This window comes from Trichechus manatus, unplaced genomic scaffold (genome assembly GCF_000243295.1).
Source record: "Trichechus manatus latirostris isolate Lorelei unplaced genomic scaffold, TriManLat1.0 scaffold00162, whole genome shotgun sequence".
In the NCBI taxonomy this organism is placed as follows: Eukaryota; Metazoa; Chordata; class Mammalia; order Sirenia; family Trichechidae; genus Trichechus; species Trichechus manatus.
In genome coordinates, this window is record NW_004444098.1 from 2654800 (window position 1) to 2675410 (window position 20611).

The 20611-nt window shown below is 42.4% G+C and overlaps 1 protein-coding gene across 1 annotated transcript in view; it reads right to left on the minus strand.

Moving 5' to 3' along the window:
- Positions 1 to 263: 263 nt before the first annotated feature.
- Positions 264 to 20611, minus strand: part of EGFL6 (EGF like domain multiple 6) — a 92249-nt gene continuing 71901 nt past the window's right edge. The window contains 4 exon segments of the mRNA XM_004386366.1: positions 264 to 374; positions 5477 to 5742; positions 9457 to 9558; positions 14876 to 14956. Of these exon segments, the coding sequence (XP_004386423.1) occupies positions 264 to 374; positions 5477 to 5742; positions 9457 to 9558; positions 14876 to 14956 (560 nt within the window).

Consider the following 20611-nt stretch of genomic DNA (forward strand, 5'->3'; position numbering starts at 1 on the left):
TAAATCAGATATATGGGCGGGGGAGCTCAGCTGGCATGTCCACATTTAATAAATTCAGAAATGAACGAGAAGACACGGTGGCACTATATTTAAAGCACATACTGGCACATCTTATATGAGAAAGGCATTTTACAATTTCTCTTGGCGTGTTTCCGCTTTTCGGTTTGTATTTCTAAATGGGGGGTTCTGTGATATGATATCAAAAAACAGAGAACTGACATAAAAAGGCAAATACGTAAAAATATAAAGGGCACCAGTAACATTCAACCGTCCACAGATAGAAGGCCGTCTGGACATAAGCCTGAAACCAGTAAGACACCATCCACTGCAATTTCGCCGGTTTTGCCCTTGCCGCGTTCTGCTTCAAAAATTATCTAACATAGAAAGAAAGTACAAAAAGACATTACTTCAGAGTATTCAAAACAATGATATAATCAAAAGATTTAATAGCGATTTAAGAGGACAAAACTCATGTGTTCCTATTGCATGTTGTTAGCTGCCTCTGAGTTGGCCCCCAACTCATGGAGACCCCATGTGTTACAGACAAAGCTTCCAACAAGTTGCATTTCTAACAAGTTCCCAGGAAGTTATACATAAGAATCACCTGGGGATCTTGTTAAATGTAGATTGCGATTCAGTATATCTGAGGTGGAAATGCAAATTCTCAGCAGGGAACTTGTAAGAAATGCACATTCTCAGCAGGGGTTTCAACTGGTTACAGAGTAGAAGTGCTCCATGGCATTTTCTTGGCTGTAATCTTTACAGAAGTAGATTGCCAGGCCTTCCATGGTGCTGCTGGGTGGGTTTGAACTGCCAACCTTTAGATTAGCAGCTGATTGCAAACTGCCTGCGCCACCTGGGTTCCCTCCTATTGCATAGGCAGAGGTGTCTACGTTGAATATACGTGCAGTAAGATCATGCTTTCCAGATGCCAGGTGTCCAAACCAAGGAATTACGCTCCGAGAAACATGATCATTGAAGCACCTAAAGGAGTCTCGAGCCCCGTAGACTGTACGAATCTCCAGCCTGTTGCCTGACCTACAGATTTTGGACTTGCCAGCCCCTACAATTGTATGAATCAATTCCTTAAAATCTCATTTTTTCTCTCTCTCTCGCTATATAGATATACATGTGTGTAATATTTATCGTACTGGTTCTGTTTCTCTACAGAACCCTGACTAAGACATCTGGAACACAAATTTTAGAGAGAAAAGAGTATTTAATTTGGAACATTTTATTATTCTTCTATAAAATGACACACATATATTCCATTAAAGTGGGATTGAACAATAGCATATGCATACTGTGGTTATAAATAGATTAAAAGTATGTATTTATGTGGAAAGTAAAAAGCAAAATATGAAAGCACCCATGTTACTGTGGTACGATTATGAATTTTTACTTTTTTAATATAGTAATTTCATTTTGTCTTTTCAAAACTTTTTTGGTAAATTCAAGCATATAGCAAATTGGCATTTTAAAGAAAGATCTATTAAGAATCATGCTTATAACAATGCCATCATGTAACCATTCACCATCCCCAACAGCATCTCTTTTTTGCTTCATAAATAGTTACAGATTAGTTTTCAAGGCCGCAGAGTTGAAACCACTTCAGGCTTGCTGTCATCACTGTATCCAGCTTTCTCTGGTTCTCCAAAGGGAAGCCACCACTGTCTGTCAGTTTGTCATACTGGGGTGGCTTACATTTTGCTGTGATGCTGGAAGCGATGCCACTGGTATTTCAAATACCAGCAGGGTCACCCATGGTGGACAGGTTTCAGCAGAGCTTGCAGACCAAGACAGACTAGGAAGAAAGGCCTGGGAATCTACCTCTGAAAATCAGCTAATGAAAACCCTATGGATCACAACAGAACATTGTCCGATATAGTGCTAGAAGATGAGCCCCTGAGGCTGGAAGGCTCTACGCAATAGCTACAACAGTAGACTCAAACATACCTACGATCATGAAGATGGCACAGGACCGAGCAGCATTCTGTTATATATAAGGTCGCCATGAGTCGGAGTTGACTCCACGGCAATTAACAACAACAACCAAAGGGGAGAGGGAGAATCTCAGAGGGACACGTGAGGGTGAAGAGAGCCTGTGACTACCCACTCCGCAGGCTGCTACATTTTGCTTTTAAGCTCCCCGTGATCATTTTTCTGGACAACTGTTGGAGAGAAGCTCTCACTGAGCAGTGAGTGATAACACAACTGAGTATAGAAGTTTTTTAATCGACTCAATGGCAACAGGTTTGGTTTTTGATTTCTCTCTTTTTAGGAGGGAACTGCTTTCAGAAGATGTTACTTCTGGGTAATTTAAAAAGGTAATGGTGAGCCAAAAAGTAGCCCTTTTATAGCAGCTGCAATGGGAGGGATAGTGAGGAGTGGGCATGGGTGCATCTAGCTCTTGGGATATGGAAAGATCTCCATCATTAAAATCTCTGAATGATACTAACAGGGTGACTAAAATGAAGTGGAAGGATAATTAATTGATACATTAATTTGTGTGTGTTTTTTCACTGTATTTTTCCCTAACTTGGTACAAAAAAATTGAGCAGACATTTTATGTTCCCTTTTATCAAGGAAACTTGGGGATATAATGATCAAAAGTAGAATTTTCTGGATGGCAATCCCCTTCCTGATGTCTGTGCCCTGCAAGCTTACCCTCCGTGAGGGGATTGTGCTAGTAGAAGGTGGAGAAGTGCCTGTGAGTGATAGAAGCAGAAGCAGTGAACGGAGAAGTGAGATTCTCCAGGACTAGGAAGCTGTACCACCGGTCTCCCTGAGAGGGCCCTGGAAGGGCAATGGCTGCCTTGAGGTTGATTTTCAACAAGACTCCAGCCTCAGTAAAGGTTTCTGTGTCCCAGCCTAGCACGGAAGTTGAAGAGATGAGTGACTTTGCATAGGTACAGACAATGTGGGTATCGGTGGCTACCACGATGAAATGAAGATGCTTTGCGCCACTCTTAATAACTGCCACTTTAGCCTTCCAGAAGCTCAGGCTATTCTAGGGAGGGGCTCATCCCCACAATTCTAGGTGGCCAAATAGCTGAGAATGAACTTCTCCCCAGCCTAGTAGAATGGGGCTTTGGATTCAGAGGTGAGTTGATTTAGAGAAAGAAATGTGACTTATCTTGTATGCCTGAGTTTATGGAATGTCACTCACATCTGCTACAAATATCCACGGCCACTATTACATTGATAAACTGGAAGATGTGCTTTAGTCTGGATTATTCAGCATCTCCACCCTCCAGCATCCCCATCAACATTTCCCCAAGTACTGGAAAAGTTCAGGGCATACGCACTTGCATCAGGCCCCTGCTGGGTCTGGCCATCCCTCCTAACATAGCAGTGTTGTGTTACAGTGTGATTGCCGACCAGGATGTTTGGGGGTATGTTTTCAAAAACATGCATTTTTTTAAAAAGCACTGTTTTGATGGCTTATGCCCTAATACTGCCACCACCAACCTACCACGTTCTGTAAAAAATATTTCCCCAGCACATAACTTCAATCAATATGGAGGTAATTTTGAATGTTGTGCAGAGGCATATTTCAATTCTCCATCAGGGGATGTCATCCATATATAGCATGACTCAGTCCCATGGTCCCCAAACCATGCTTCAAATACAACAGTGTAAACATGTGGATTGCATTTGTATTGATTCAAATGCACTGCAGTGGGAATATACTAGAATTAATGTGTATGTATCAGAGCTAAGTAAGCACTGGCTGTTTTTACCATAGAGGGAAAGAATGGTTCGGCATTTCATTAACTAGAGCCCAACTTATACTTTTATTTATAGCCATGTCTTATGGTGTATTTTAAATAAGATGTTCTGCTTTGATGAAGGTGTGACAAGTAAATGAAAAAATGTTATTAACATCTGACACTAGGGTCTAGGCTTTCTGGCCTGTTCACCTAGTACCAAGAAATAGGATCAAACAGAGTATAAATGGAATCCCAATTCAATGACTTACTAATTGTTCTTCCATCTTGTTATCGTTAGCTGGTACTCAGCTTTTCGTGTGTCTCCTTATAGTGTTCACCCTGTCTTTTCCCTTCCTACCCTGACACAACTTTTCACAAGGGTCCACAGTGGCTGCCTCCACAGCTCTGCTCCCTTCCCTCCTTGGTGCTCTGCAATGTGGCTTTTGCCCCTTCTTCTTCCAAAGAAATGACTCCTTCAGAGGTCACCAGCTACTTCCTGATGCTCAAATTTGATAGACTTTGCAGTTTGTATCTTATTTGTTCTTTCTGAGCATTTGATCCCATTGACCAGGTTCCTCTTAAAACTCTTTGTTCCTGTTTCCTTCATTAAGCCTACTTTGCACTAAAGGATTAACTCAGCAGGTCTAAGTTGTCCAAATCCTGTACATTCTAAAGAAAGGACTGGCTCTTAAGTGGCTCCTGGGGATAACCTCTAAGCCCTTGGAATAGCCTGCCTGATAAGAGTGTCTTTGTTTATCTGAGGCCTTGGGCCACGCCAGATAGTTTATGCTAACAATGTGATTTATAGCGGGGGGAGGGGGGGGGGTTGGACCACATGGTCTAAATGACCTACAGCCAACAAAAACCCTGGACACCAAGGCTCAGGTGAGCCTCTCTGGTTGGCAGTACTCCTTGTGTGTTGTTGCACATTGTTGCTGGGAGCATTAAGAGCTGTCCACACAACTGCACTGGGAGAAGACAGCTGGAAGCTTGTACTTGCTCTCTCCTGTACTTTGTACTATGTGCCTTTTCCCTTTGCTGATTTTAATCTGTATCCTTTCACTGTAATAAACTGTAATTATGAGTATAACAGCTTTTCTGAGTTCTTGGAGTCCTTCTAGCGAATCACTGAACTTGAGGGTGATCTTGGGGACACCCGACAACACAGTTCAGTTCAAAAACATTTTAAAAATCACCTAGCTGCCATGCATTGTGGTAAGTGCTAGACATAAGACAAATGAGCAAACTGTTCCTTTATAGATTAAGGAATTTATAGCCTGCTTTGGGGAAAAGTTGGTGAGAGGAGCCTGACACACAAACAGATCATTTCCAAAGAATGTGGTATGTGCCCAACAAGTATTATCATTAGTTGTGCTGGTTAATTACCTTGCCTACCTCACTTCAGAACGTAAGCTCTTTAAGTGTAGGGAAGAAGCCTTATTCATGTTTGTATCCCCGGTGCCTAGGCACTTCAATAAGTGTTTGTGTGTGTTAAAGGAGCCCTGGTGGTGCAGTGGTTAAAGCCCTTGGCTGCTAACCGAAAGGTTGGTGGTTCGAACCCACCAGCCACTCCATGGGAGAAGGATGTGGCAGTCTGCTTCCGTAAAGATTGCAGCCTTGGAAACGCTGTGAGGCAGTTCCACTCTGTCCTATAGGGTTGCTATGAGTTGGAATGAACTCGACAGCAGTGGGTTTGGGTTGGGTGTGTGTTCAATCATTAAAAAGGAATGTAAATATCTAGTTATATCATTTTTGCCTCTTACACTTTTGGTAGTATCCGTCCCTTGATACAACTGAATTTTCCCCGTCTTCCACTTTTCATCTTCACTCTTGGTCTCCTCCCATGCCAGGACGTTGTTACTGTTTTTCACAAATACTCGAAGCTTCCCCACTTTGTCTCCGGCCAGCCGGTAATCAAAGAGCAAACAGAAGTTGCTTTGGGGTTGCAGGTTGGGAAGGAGAAGTTTCAATCGGCCAATGTCCTTCTTGTGCCCCACCAGGGCCGGAACCGCCATGTAATAGCCAACAGCTTTAAGAGAAGAAAATGCACAGTCACTGAGGTCATTGGAAAGGGTTTGGCTATAATATAGAAAATAGCTATAAAAATGAACCATGGTCTCCTAGAGGGAAAACTGAAGTCCTTTTCATTTTGAACATAGGAAAAACAGTTTTGTGCCAAAATGGATTTTAGAGATCATACGGTTGAAATCCTTTGTTGTATAGAGAGAAAATGAGGAATTTGTCCATGTTCACAAAGTTCGGTAGTGGCCAATACAGAGGAAGAATCTAATTAAAACATCCTTTAGTACTGCTGGTAATTTCCAAATGACGGAGATCTTGTATTCCAGAGGTTCATTTCCTCCTTGGTTGTCTGAACCTTGGAGTGCATTTTTCCACTGAGTCCATGATATGTATGATGGCTAGGGGTCGGTCCATAGTATGGTATTTAATCTACACACACCTGCATTTGTTCTGATGGTTTTATAGAGCTCAACCACCATATGTAACGTATCACTCCAAATGACAGTTTAGGGTGACAGGAACACATCTGCATCTACTCCTGACATCTAAGTATCTTAACCCGTGGTACTGGGCTTTTGCTCACCTCCAGTCTTCTGGTTTTTGCTTTGATGAACTCGGACAAAGACTCTAGCAGAGCGGAGTCTGAAGAAGTTGATAAGACGGAAAAATTTCTATAGAGACTGGGAGAAAGACAGTGGGGAGGGATGGTCTTCTGCTAGTGCAATCACCACAGGCACTTGCAAGACCTGGGTTGACATTGCCTTAGTTTTCACTGGACCCAGAGACTGTCCTATCTTCTTCCCCAACTCACAGAGTTATCAGATTCAGCAAAACAGATAGAGGATGCCCAGTTAAATTTGAATTTCAGATAAACAACATGTCCCAGATATACTAAAAAAGTATTTGTTGTTTGTCTGAAATTTAAATTTAATTTTACACTTTAGTTTATCTGGCAAGCCTACCAGCTAGGAATACTTTCTTCTTCTCTTACCCACTGTGGCAGCTTTCCCCTTGTCTCCTGACTAAAGCCCACTTTGACCTGTCCTTGAGGTTTTATCCCTCTAACATTGCTGATTCATCCCACATTTCCTTTTTATATTTAACTCTGTCGGCAAAGACAAACCTTCAGAACTTGGAGTGGTATGTTACACGTGGTGGTTGGGCTCCATGAAACCATTAGTACAAATGCAGCATGTGTGGATTAAATACCATACTGTGGACTGACTCAGTGGAAAAATACATTCCAACTTTCAAACAACCAAGGTAGAAATGGACTTCTGGAACACAAGCTCTCCGTCAGTTAGAAATTACCTGCACTAGAGATCTATGGAGCCCTGGTGGCACAGTGGTTAAGAGCTATGGCTGCTAACCAAAAGATCGGCAGTTCAAGTCTACCATCTGCTCCTTGGAAACTCTGTGGGGCAGTTCTACTCTGTCCTATAAAGTCGTTATGAGTTGGAATTGACTTGATGGCAACGGGTTTGGTTTTTGGTTTAGAGATCTATAGGATCACTATGAGTTGGAATCAACTCAACAGCACACAACAACAGAGATCTGGTGGTGGCAGTAGGAGAGGGGTACGATTTGAGTGATGCAGGTACTGAGGACCCTGGGACCATTTGTGAATTGAGTGTTTGTAAATAGGGAACTTCCCATTGATGGAAAACCCAGCATAAGTCATTGCTGACTGTGTGAGCTGTCAAGATCCTGGAATTACCTATTGGGCTCTGTCATGGATTGAATTATGTCCCCCCAGAAATGTGTGTATCAGTTTGGCTGGGCCATGATTCCTGGTATTGTGTGATTTTCCTATATGTTGCAAATCCTGCCTCTATGATGTTAATGAGGGAGGATGGGTGGCAGTTGTGTTAGTAAGGCAGGACTCAATCTACAAGATTGGACTGTGTCCTGAGGCAATCTCTTGAGGTATAAAAGAGAGAAGCCAGCAGAGAGATAGGGAGACCTCATACCATCAAGAAAGCAGTGCCAGAAGCAGAGCACGTCCTTTGGACCTGGGGTCCCTGCACGGAGAAGCTCCTAGTCCTGGGGAACATTGATGAGAGAGAAACCTTCCCCTGGAGCTGACGCCCTAAATTTGGACTTTTAGCCTACTTGACTGTGAAGAAATAAACTTCTCTTTGTTAAAGCCATCCACTTGTGGTATTTCTGTTGTAGCAACACTAGATGACTAAGACAGGCTCCCAGTGTGATATAGCTCTGTTAGACCTAAATATGGAGATGCGACAACAGAAGAACGGAAGAAAGGAGAAACTCAGGTTAGTTATCAACAAGATAGCTTCTCCAAAGATGTATTGTCTCCGAACTGGTTAAACTTGCCCTGTACTTGCTCTGAATTTTTAGCAGTTGTCTCGCCCACAAGACTTGCTGTGCAAGATGTGCCCTCTCTACCTTAATTCCAAGTTCTAAAAGGAATTCTTATGAGGGGATACCCAGTTTTTCTCATTGCATGTGAGAGCGTGAAAGGAAATATTTCAGGGAGGAATTAGTCAGAGGCAGGATGTAGAAGAAGAATCTTTTAACTGAGGTTTGAGCCTTTATGGAGCCCTGGTGGCATAGTGGTTAAGAGCTTGGTTGCTAACCAAAAGGTCAGCAGTTCAAGTCCACCAGCTGCTCCTTGGAAACCCTATGGGGCAGTTCTACTCTGTCCTATAAGGTTGCTATGAGTTAGAATTGACTCAGTGGCAATGGGTTTGGTTTCTGGTTTGATTTTGAGCCTGTACACTCCCAATAAATAATTTTATTGGTAAGGGACTGGAGTCCCTGAAGGTTTAACAGTTGTCCCTATTTATGTGATCAGCCCTCAGGAGATAGGAATTGGATTTACACTCCAAATGGGATCTCCAAGCCAATCGTTCTACCTAGGGGGAAACTTCAAAAAAAACCCAAACCTCATAGGGATGTGACTCATAGCCACCCTATAGGACAGAGGAGAACTGCCCCATAGGGTTTCTAAGGCCATAATCTTTACGGAAGCAGACTGCCACATCTTTCTCCTGCTGAGCAGCTAGTGGGTTCAAACACTGACCTTTTGGTTAGCAGCTGAGTGCTTAGCGACTATGCCACCAATGCTCCTGGGGGAAAACGCCGTCCCATTAATAGTGTTCAAGTAGGCAGTAGAAAGGGCTTGAAATCTGCAGCCCAGAGCTGAGGTTGAGAAAATGAAAGGTAAGGTGGCCTGAAGGCAATCCTCAAGCAATAGAAGGGAAAACTCCTTCCAAGAGTTCAGGTCAGTGACTTGAGTCTCTCTATGGTTTTGATGCTCTGAGGGGTGACTCTACTCCAACTCCAGGTATAGGTGAAGGTCATAGCTCCTTTCAAGATTTATTTCCGCCAAACAACAAAATGAAAACTACAGAACATCATGGCTGATAAACTGGGAAAAAGAAGAAACTTCTTTCTTCCTTTTCCCCAACACTTCCAAACCTTACAAGCATTCCAACACCTCTTTCTCAGCAGCAGAAGAGTGAATATGGAAGAAGTTTACTGGAGCACGCTTTATGGGGATAGGTGGCTGGGAGAGGAGAATATATGCTGAACCAAGTTAGTCATCCATGGGGGAGATATTGGAAGGTGTAAAGGTTTCCAAAGATGCCAAGCAACCCTGACCTAACCAGTGACAAGAATAATCACCCTCTATCATTGGAGAACCTTCTTTACCTTCACCATATTGCAGAATATGAAATAACTGAAATCGAAATACCATTATCTCGATCAGCAGGATGCCAGTCAAAATCATCTTCTATATCCTGTTTCCAGTTACAGACCCCGTGATCAAAGCTGCAGTCAGCTGAGATATTTAAATCTGCCAAGAAAAAGAGTGTATTCATAACCATTAAGAGCATCAGAAAAATGTCTAACTTTTGGAGCTTTGGAAGGTAACGCATGTTACTGTGTTTTCAGTTGCACAGAGTACAGATCATGGCAACTGAAACGCCCTTTAGGATAGCATCAAACCAGATGCCCTGTTTCGATTTAAACCTTTGAAGCCATTCTGAACAAATTCTATTGTGATCTTAAAAAAACAACACAAAAAAGCCAAACCTATTTTTAAAAAATAAGTAATTGGCAAGATCCCCATAAGCAAAGCGAAACAGAATTTAAGCAATTGTGTGTAAAATTCAGTCCAGAAAATAAAACCTCTGCTGCCTAAATAAACCAGTGAAGGCCTTTCCAGAACTTTCTAGATGATCTGTGGAACATTAAGTTGCATATAGTCCATGACTTACTAAGATTCGTTTAGTATGTAAGTAACTAAACATTCTTTCCTTTACTTCATGATTCCAACATTACCGTTAGGAGTTTGCCATGAGGCTGGATCAAATAAGCTGACACAGAGCCAGTTTCTAAACTGTTATTGGGTACTTTATGATAGAATGACTGCCTTGTTTAGCTATGTCAGAGAAATATAATAGTTGAATCGCTAATATAAATTTTGAACCAGTGCCTCTGGTTACTTTTATGTAGATCAGGGATCAGCAACTAACTTCTGGCCTAGGGCATGTTTTTTGTAAATAAAGGTTTATTGAAAATGCAGCCACGCCCATTCATTTACATATTGCCTATGGCTGCTTTTGAGCTAAGATGCCAGTTGAGCAGTTTTGACAGAGACAGTATGGCCCACAAAGCCTAAAATATTTAGTATCTTGTTCTTTACAGAAAAAGTTTGCTGACCCTTGCTGTAGATGATAAAAAATACCACTGGAAAAGAGGGAGAAGACTGAGATACTCCTGATTTATAACTAACGCCAGCTTCTGGGGGCTCTGATGTTGGGGTGTTAGCTGTTTAGCTGTTTATACTGAGGAATAAGGGAATGACAAGGAAAGGGAATAAGCTAGAGAGCGAAGTGGCAGCAATTGATACTTGACTCATTACAATTTGCAAAATATTGTCATATACATTATGTTATTTGATTTGATTTTCAAGTCACAAAAATTTTAATTCAGGTTCATTTTCAGGTAGATAAATTGAGGCTCATAAGTCATTTGTCCAGGGTTCTGCATCTACTGAGTGCTAGAATTGAACCCAAAATCAGACTGAAATCCAAATCTGTCCATCCTGCACAATTCCTAAGCACAAACACCCTGTGCCTTTTCTCATTTTCCTTTCTTCTTACTCCCCAGTTTTTAAAATTAAAAGATGCCAAGGAATACTTGCTTCCAGTTTTCAATATGCCTTAATGAGTGTTATTATCTGTATAATAAGTTGATGTTACTAACCCACAAACAGAATGTAAATTTTTTTCAGTTAGTTTATAATTGTGGTGGCACATTTGACCCAAACTTTCCCTTCTCTAAGGAGCTCTGGTGGCACAGTGGTTACGCGCTCGGCTGCTTACTATAAGGCTGGCGGTTCGAACCTACCAGCCACTCCTTGGGAGAAAGAAAGACCTGCTTCCGTAGAGATTTACAGCCTTGGAAACCCTATGGGGGAAGTTCTACTCTATACTATAGGGTCGCTAAGAGTCGGAATTGACTAGATGGCAATGGGTGTGTTTTTTTGGTCTCCTTCCTCTTCCTCAATATGCAAGATACTGGGAATGTAAACTGTGGCAATGGAATAGTACATAGCGAACTCATCTATAAAGAGATAAAACTCAAGGCTTTGGATGCATGAGCACAATATTCTGAGACCTTTCATTTGTATAGCACTTTATGGTTTGCAAAGTGTTTTCAATGACTGTATGTTCTCTAATCTTCACCTACCCCTGTAGCAGATGCTGTTGGTGTCCCACCAATATTTGTCTGCAGTTATGTTCCCTTGCAGGTACACAGCTTTTTACTGCAAGCACCTACAACTCTTTATGTGAAGGTGTTCTCTGGCTAAAGCCTGCTTGGCCCAAGCAGGGCAGGTCAGAATACTGGGAAGTTATTTCTCTGGGAGAGTCCTCAACCAATGATGAACAGAAGGTGGGGAGGATACCTCAGTTTCTTTGCCAGTGGGTGGGACCGTTAAGTGATCGAATTGGACATTGAATTCAGACAAGAATCCAGGTTCTATACAGTCTTGCAGACGGTCCAAGTGGGATGGAGGTCCAGTTGCCACAGTGGTGCCCTTCCCTGCCTTCATGACAGGCCAGGATCGCCAGGAAATTAACACCACTCCTGGGAGCAGCCCTCAATCAATGTCAGGTGAGAGTTGGTGAAAAAATACCCCAGCTCCCCTGCCCCTCCAGTAGGATAATTCTGAGGTATGTTCTACACTGTCTCCCAGAGTTCCACAGTGGGATTGAGCTCCAGTTGCCCACAGTGGAAACTTGCTTGATAATGCACCCTTTATTGGCTCCTTCTCTTCTCTGTCTCACTTCCTCACTCCCCTACCACTGTTTCCTGGGATCACCTCCCACATAACCTCTTGCATGTAAATTCTTGTCTCTGGTCTGCTCCTTGGGGAACCCAGCCCAAGACAGCACCTTAAAGAGGAGTGTTATTCCAGCTTTACGTGTGAAAGCAATGAAGTGCCACAAGACTAAGTGATTTGCCCAAGGCGGTCCACAAGTGCAAGAGTTGGGGCGGCCACCCGAGTCTTCTGATTGGGACTGAGCTCTCCAGAACATCTTACCCAAGGATTCTTGAAATCACAGAGTCACATGATCATGTGCAGAATGTTAAACTCTCCGTGATTCACTAAGGATCATGGAAGAAAACATAAGAAATATTCCTTCAGGGGAAGAGCCGAGTCCTTCTGGGGAGCCAGAGAGGACTGAAGTCATTCATTAATGTCATGTAGCAAATGGAAATGAAAGCAGAGCTGGGGCGGAACTTGTGAGCACCTGGAGAGCACCACTTATCCCCTGAGCTTTTATGAAACATTTTCTTCCTAACCAGGAAAACAGCCAATAAAATGGTTAATGGAGAGGGAAAAAAAAAGAACACTTAGGAGAAATATGGAGGAAAACAGGAAGCCTGTAGGAGCTGCGTCGTGGGTGCAGCACTGGCCTTTGGAGAGGTTTTAGTAGAAGCTTTTCTGATCAAATTTGGAGAAATGGACTAGAGAAGGTGCTTGCTTCATCATAGAGATTGTCCTATAAACCAAAGGGATAGAATTGGAGAATGTTCTCTCAAGGGAAGCACAAAAGCAAATCAAATTAGCACAATATTAGGACATTATAGTGGCAAGTAAAAGAAAGTTTGAGAAGGAAAGAGAAGATCAAGACATTTGTACTTATACACGTAAAAGGGATAAATATCTAAGTAGGCTTTTCCCTGATGTCTGTGCAGAGATGCCACGTATAAGGGACAAGGCTAAATGAAATTGGAGGGAGTTAGGGATTATGGCCACGAAATTCCAGATTATGTGGCTTTGGTAGACTGATCACACAAATGGTCCCAGTTTTTGTACCTCTCTCTGTAACAGTGCTTTTTGTAGCATGACTTTGCAGTTCCTTCCTTACCCCTTAAGTCTGGGCTGGCCTCAGAAGGCCCTGTGTGCCTCTACTCTCTTTTTTGGAATCCTGCCTGTGATAGTTAATGTTATGTGTCAACTTGGCTAGGCTGTGATTCTCAGTGGTTTGGCAGACACTGGACTGGGTGCTCTTCCATAATGTAATGTAATCACCTCCTATGATGTGATCTGATGTGGTCAGTCAATCTGTTGAAAGGGGAGTTTCCTTGGGGGTGTGGCCTGCCTCCAGTATATAAATGGATGTTCTGGCAAAGCTCTCTCTCGACCCTGCCCTCTTCTCATTGCCTGACTTCTGGTTCTTGGTATGAAAGCCTGCAGAAGTCTCCAGCCTGCTGCCTGACCAGCCTATTTTGGATTCACCAGGCCCTGCAACACCGTGAGCCAGCAGAGATCTCCAGCCTGCCACCTGACCTGCGGATTTGGGACTTGCCAGCCCCCACAATTGCATGAGCCATTTCTTTGAAGTAAATCTCTCTCTATTTGTATGTATGCCTCACTGGTTTTGCTCTTCCAGAGAACCCAGACTAAGACACTGCCACTGCCCATGAGAATAAGCCTGGGCTAGCCTGCTGGAGGATGAGAAACCACATAGATCACAGCTGAGTCAGCCCAGTTGCCCCAGTCTCAGGCACGTGAGACAGTGCAGCTCAGCTCAGCAAAGTCACTGAGCAGACCCACAGCAGACTGCAGACTCATAGGTGAGATCCCTTGCCCCTACCCCAGCTCAAGTCAGCAGAACTGCCCAGTGATCCATAGACCAATGAGCAAAAATTAGTACTTATTGCTGTGGGCCGCTGAGGGCTTGTTGTTACCTGTCACGCAGAATTATTGTGGCAATAGGTAACTGATACAGGCACCGTGGGCCATAGTTTAGTACACAATGATTTTCAGGTTGTGGACCCTCTGACATTGGAATTGAAGCAAATGAGTCATTTTCTCCCATCTCCACACATACGGTCTGCTTCACCCCTTCACCCTAGGTGAGAGGGTAGGGGTGGTAAAGAGAAAAAAATAGCCTTACTATATTGTAATCATTGGTATTTGTCATGGATTGAATTGTGTCCCCCCAGAAATACTGTCAACTTGGCTGGGTCATGAGTCCCAGTATTGTATGATTGTGTACCATTTTGTAATCTGATGTGATTTCCTTATGTGTTGTAAAGTCTATCTCTATGATGTAATAAGATGGATTAGCAGCAGTTATACTGATGAGGTCTACAAGATTAGATAGTATCTTAAGCCAATCTCTTTTGAGATATAAAAGAGAGAAGTGAGCAGAGACACATGGGAACCTCATACCACCAAGAAAGCAGTGCCAGGAGCAGAGCTCGTCCTTTGGACCTGAGGTTCCTGCGCTGAGATGCTCCCAGACCAAGGAAAGACTAATGCATCACAAGGACCTTCCTCCAGAACCGACAGGGAGAGAGCCTTCTCCTGGAGCTGATGCCCTGAATTTGGACTTATAGCCTACTAGACTGTGAGAAAATAAATTTCTTTGTGGTATTTCTGTTACAGCAGCACTAGATGACTAAGACAGTATTAGTCACACAAAGACCTACAGTTTTAATATTGTCACTGTGTGTCATGATGCCACAAGTTTTCCCTTGGGTGTTTATCAATGAATCAGTGATTCATAAACAGTCATCTCATCCTATGAAGAAATGAACACAACCCGGACAGCATGAAACAACATATACTTAGGGAAAGCGTTGTTTACCTGTGTGTTCCAGTTTGGACGTTAGAGTTTTTCTTTGGACCAGAACAAGACCAAATTCACCTGCTCAATTAACCTTAGGGGCTAATAAAGAACCTACAGTTAGTTCCAAAGAAACCAAAAACGCCATATGTTTAAGAAGGCATGCAGGCCTACCCTACAAAAATTAAGGAGTTAATGTTTTATTTTATGGATGTCAGTCTGCCCATCACTGGTGATGTCAAGATCAAGCATTTGGTTTAGGCAGCGTCTGTCAGTTTCTCCATTATAAGAGTACCATTTCCCTTTTGCAATTAATAAGTAATCTGTGGGTGAGATTTTGAGATACTTTAAGACTTTATGACTGTCTTATTCCACAACAGTCTTTCATCCAATGACTTTAGCACCCATTGAGGCTTCTAGCCTGAATCAATTATTATTATGGTGGTTTTAATATGGTAGGGCACTTTTTTCTAACTCATGCAAAAGTGCTATAAAAAAAAATGCTATAGGACTGACCCCAAGTTAATTGCACTTTGAGGCAACCCAGTTTCCTACCACGGACAATTGAAGTTTACCTCCATAAGTACGTTTCTTTGATTAAACTGTTAAAAAAAACCATAATAATTTCAATCTCTCAACATCCCTACTATAAACTTTGTGATGTATGTAGGGCAAAATGAGACTCAAGGAGTCTAAAGATTACCTCCATCCCAATCCTTGTTCCAAGGTCTAAAGATGGTATTTTGAATTATGAGAGGCGCAAGAGTGGAAGACTGAGTATTTATTGAGAGTCTGTGACTCTATATAGGTGTTAGATCACTCTAGAAAAATGAGCTTTTGGCCTATGGCTCCATTGAGAGTTTATATGAAGAAAAAACAAGCAGTCAAACAACCCCTTCCCCAGCAATACTGATGCTTATTTATTTAATTTTGTAGTGGTGTAGCTTACTTTGAAAAACTGGGACCTATCTAAATGATTCAAGAATGTTAGGGAAATTCTAGTGCTGGACACATGAGTTTATTATATAGCCATTGTGACATGGAAAAATAGATTATAATATTATAGTATTATATATATAAAAAAACCCATTGCTGTTGAATCGATTCCGACTCACAGTGACCCTATAGGACAGCATAGAACTGCCCCATAGGGTTTCCAAGGAGCGGCTGGTGGATTCGAACTGCTGACCTTTTGGTTAGCAGCTGAGCTCTTGCTTATGATATACTATTAAGTGAAAACAGGAGAATGTAAAGTTTTAGTTAGGGTATGATTATAACTACCTAATATTATGTATACTAATAGAGAACATGTGAAAAAGCATTTGAAAAAAATAAAAAGATTTGTCTTTGAGAGCGTGGTATGATTAGAGATGATTTCTTTCTAAATTTTATCTTGTGATAATATCTGGGTAATGAAATGTAAAAAGAATGACATTTAAATAATAATTGTGAAGATTATATGACAACATGGCAAATATCTAAGATGTAATGGTATGTGGAAAAATTCTGATATAAAATTGTAGGTGCATTATGTTCGTTGTTGTTGTTGTTGTTGCTAGTTGCCATCGAGTCAATTCCAACTTATAGCGACCCCATGTGTGCAGAGAACTGCTCCATAGGGTTTTCAAGGCTATGCCCTTTCAGAAGCAGATCACCAGGCCTGTCTTCTGGGGCACCTCTGGGTAGGTTCAAACCACTAACCTTTCAGCTAGTAGTTGAGTGCTTAACTGTTTGTGCCACCCAGGAATCCTGCATTCCAACTGTAAAAATGATGGATATGTTCGGTTGAGCCATTGCAGATATTTTACCTTTTTTGACCTATAAAAATGCAATTTTATATGGTTCAACTTAATAGCTAGACCAAAAATGGTAGTGAATATGCCAAAAAAAGCTTTTAGGAAACTGGAATTCTAGGTAAATTTTTTTCTTGTGAAATTTATTTTAATGCTATGGTATTATCTTTTCAATAAATAAAAATGGGAGGTGGAAAAAGAAAAGAGCTTTCTAGCCCACTTGACCTCCCCCCACAACTTGGAAGGAGCCGTGAATCATCAATTTTATTGGCCTCATGGTAAATCTGCCTCCTTTCCTCACCCCTCCGCTGCACCCTGGGCTAAGTCCACCACCACCGCTACCACCAGTTGTCGTGGAGTTGACCCTGACTCCTGGTGACCCCATGTGTATTAGAGTAGAACTGTGCTCCATAGGGTTTTCAATGGCTGCTTTTTTGGAAGTAGATTACCAGGCCTTTCTTCTAAGGCACCTCTGGGTGGACTCAAACCTCCAACCTTTTGGTTAGCAATTGAGTGAGTTAACCATTTGCACCACCCAGGGAAGGGATTCTGGGCTCAGTCCAGTGCCAGGTAAATAGTCCTAAGGCAGGTGTCAGGTGGGCAGGCATTGAGAAAAGAGCTGGTACTTCCCGATGGGGTCTGTGGTTAGGACACCTGCCCCGCCCCCCAGGGGATGCATAGCTTTTTCCCACACGCCAGGCAAAGTGGGGTTAATAGACTTGGAAGGGTGTTTCTGTGGTCTTCCCCCCCCCCCCGCAGACAAAGCCGCCATTCTCAGACCCGTGTGTGGAATAATGAAAACAGTCCACACAGAGCTCACCTCTCAAAGTAACCCCCTCCCCAGACTGATGGAGAAGGGAAGGCCCCTGGGGTGGTTCAAGAATCCATGAATCTGGGGGAGCCCTTCACCCTCCAGCTCATCTTCTCTGTACAGCTTGAAACCAGAGGGAATGGCCAAAGCAACTGTTTATAGATTCTGACATGGATCTTTTGTCACTGCCATGCTAACAGAGAGGGTGCTTAGATTTTATACTTAAAAAAAGTAATCAATCTGTACATGTGTGTTTAATACGATTCTATAAGTAGATTTGCCTCACAAGAAACAAGTTTTCTTTTATAGTAATCAAATTAAACGGAATACAATAAATATTCCCTGAGAATTGTCCAAAAAAAGAAAAAAGAGCTGTTTTCACCCTAGCTGTAGTTTGGGAAACATTAAAAAGAATTCGGGAAAATTGATGCTGGGTGTATGGTTTTAAAACTTCTGACTTCTCACCAGGTTTTAAAAATATGCTTTCGACTTCTGGGTAACATGGCACTATAGACAGAGGCACCATGTCGTCCCTCCACAGCAAAGATACGAAAAACTAAGTCAAACAGAGACAAACGTCAGTCCTGAAACCTTAAGCATCAAATGAAGAGATAAAGAACTCAGCCAAGCACCAAATGGAATAAGAAACTGACCGAGAACAGAGAGTGAGGAGAGATACATGCAGAGGTCCCCATCAGCTAACGCAGCATGGATCTGCCATCTTGGACTCCTGTCAGAGATCAGCAAACAGGGAGTACGGGAAAACAGCTTCATGGAGCTGCCAGCAGGAGACAGTACAACCAGTAACCAGAGATATATACTTTCCCACCCTACATCCTTCTTCACCCCCACTCGGCCTCCTCTGCTTCCTGTGGCCACAGTCTCTTGGATGGGAAGCACCGGCTTAACCCCTGTGCCGCTTGGATTCCACCTGCCTGCACTGGCCGGCTCCCTGAGTGCCATTTGTTGGTTGCTGGTGTTGCTTTGTTCCGCTTCTTTTGGTTTCTTCCATACCTCTCACCACATCCCCCTCCTTTCTCTCAAATACCTCACTCCATGTGCCATCTTTGCTTCTTCCTGAAAGAATGTGAAACACTGCTCAACTGTGGAACTGTTCCCGGCCTGTGCTGCCACGCTGGTGGGATCCCTGAGGCTTTTGTTTGTTTGTTTGTTTTGATTTCTTCTGTTTTGATTTGTTTGTTTGTTTTCTTTTTATTTTGTCGGCTGAGGAGCCCCTTCTAGCTGGACAGTACCGAACGGCTTGGGAGCTACTCCCGCAGTCTGCACAGCTGCGCAGTGGTATCCCTGGGGCCATTTCTTTTTTCATGTCTTTTTTTTGGGGTGTTGTTTTTCTTTTTCTTTTGTTTTCTCTCTTTTTCACTTTTGGTCTTTCTTCATTTCTCAGTATCTCGTCTCTCTATACTTACCTTCTCTTCCTGTCTCCTGAATACCTGGTGATGTGTGACAACTCTACCCCTTCTAGCCAAGCTGTACTTCACGGCCTGGGAGCAACTTCCCCAGTCCTTGCAGCCGCACCAGTGGGATCCCTGGGGGATTTTCTTTTTTTTTCAATAATTTTTATTTGTTCATTTTTTTCTTTTTGTTTTTCTCCATTTCTCAGTCTCTCATCTCTCCACTCCAATGGCAAGCTCCCTTAGCACTCTTTTTTGTTTGTTTGTTTCTATGTTTTTGGCCCCTGTTCCTCTCTCCTCTTTCCCACACCCATCTTACCTCCCCACTTCGCAATCTCCCCACCCTTCCTGCCTACCTGCACCGTGCGCTGAACATCACACCCCCGAGCAGCACAGGCACAGCCTACCAGAACCTGCCCTGCACTGATTCCCAGCCCACCCTGTTGTCCCTAATACATGCCACAAACAGCCCATCCCAGCAACTCCCCTTCAGCTGGACCTGCCCTGCTGTACCATAGCTGAGCGACTGACCCTGCCCATTGGAGAAAGAGGTGAAAAACATCGTGCCTACAGACGAGCAAACAACAAAGAACACACAGCCCACCTGCTCACACATAACCAAATAAAACAAAAAAGCAGGACAAAACAAACAAATCTATAGTCAATAAACAAGGAAAATAACTACCGAACATCCCAAAGACAGCAGACAGTATCAAAACATAAAAAAAAGGACAGCATGGTTCCAGTAGGTGTCCAAAATAAAACACTAGATGATTTTCCAGTAGAAGAAAAGGCACTAGAACTACCTAATAGGGAATTCAGATCTCTAATATCCAGAGCTATCCAAGAGTTGAAGCAAAAAGCAGACAAAAATGAGGAAAAAAATAGACAAATTCATGGAAAAGGCAAACAAATTCATGGAAAATACAGACCAAAAAAGGAAGAATTCAGGAAAATAATACAGGAACAAAATGCCAAAATAAATTCACAACTAGAAATCATACAAAAAGAACAATTACAAATCCAAAAGGTAAACAACAAGATTTCAGAAATGGATACTGTCACAGAAGGGCTGAGGAGCAGGTTTGAAACGATGGAAGATAGGATCAGCGAAATTGAAGACAAACACTTGGATACAACTCTGAGAAAAAAATCAGACAAAAGAACAAAGAAAAATGAAGAAACCCTGAGAATTATGTGGGATACAATCAAAGCAAAAATTTGTGAGTGATTGGAGTTCCAGAACAGGGGGAGAAAACAGAAAACACAGAGAGGATCATTGAAGAACTGCCAACAGAAAACTTCCCCGATATCATGAAAGATAAAAAGCTGACCATCCAAGAAGCTCAGTGAACCCCATATAGGATAAACCCCAAAAGAAATCACCAAGGCATATCATAATCACACTCACTAAACCCAAAGACAAACAAAGAATCCTGAGAGCAGCTCAAAAAAGCAAATAGTCACATACAGAGGAGAAACAATAAGACTAAGCCCGGATTATTCAGCAGAAACCATGCAGGCAAGAAGGCAATAGGATGCAATATATAAAACCTTGAAAGAAAAAATTTGCCAGCCAAGAATAATATATCCTGCAAAACTCTCATTCAGATATGATGGTGAAATTAGGACATTTCCAGATAAACATAAATTAAGGCACTATGTAAAAACCAAACCAAACTTACAGGACTTATTAAAGGGAGTTCTTCTGTCTGAGAATAAACAACATCAGATCACAGGC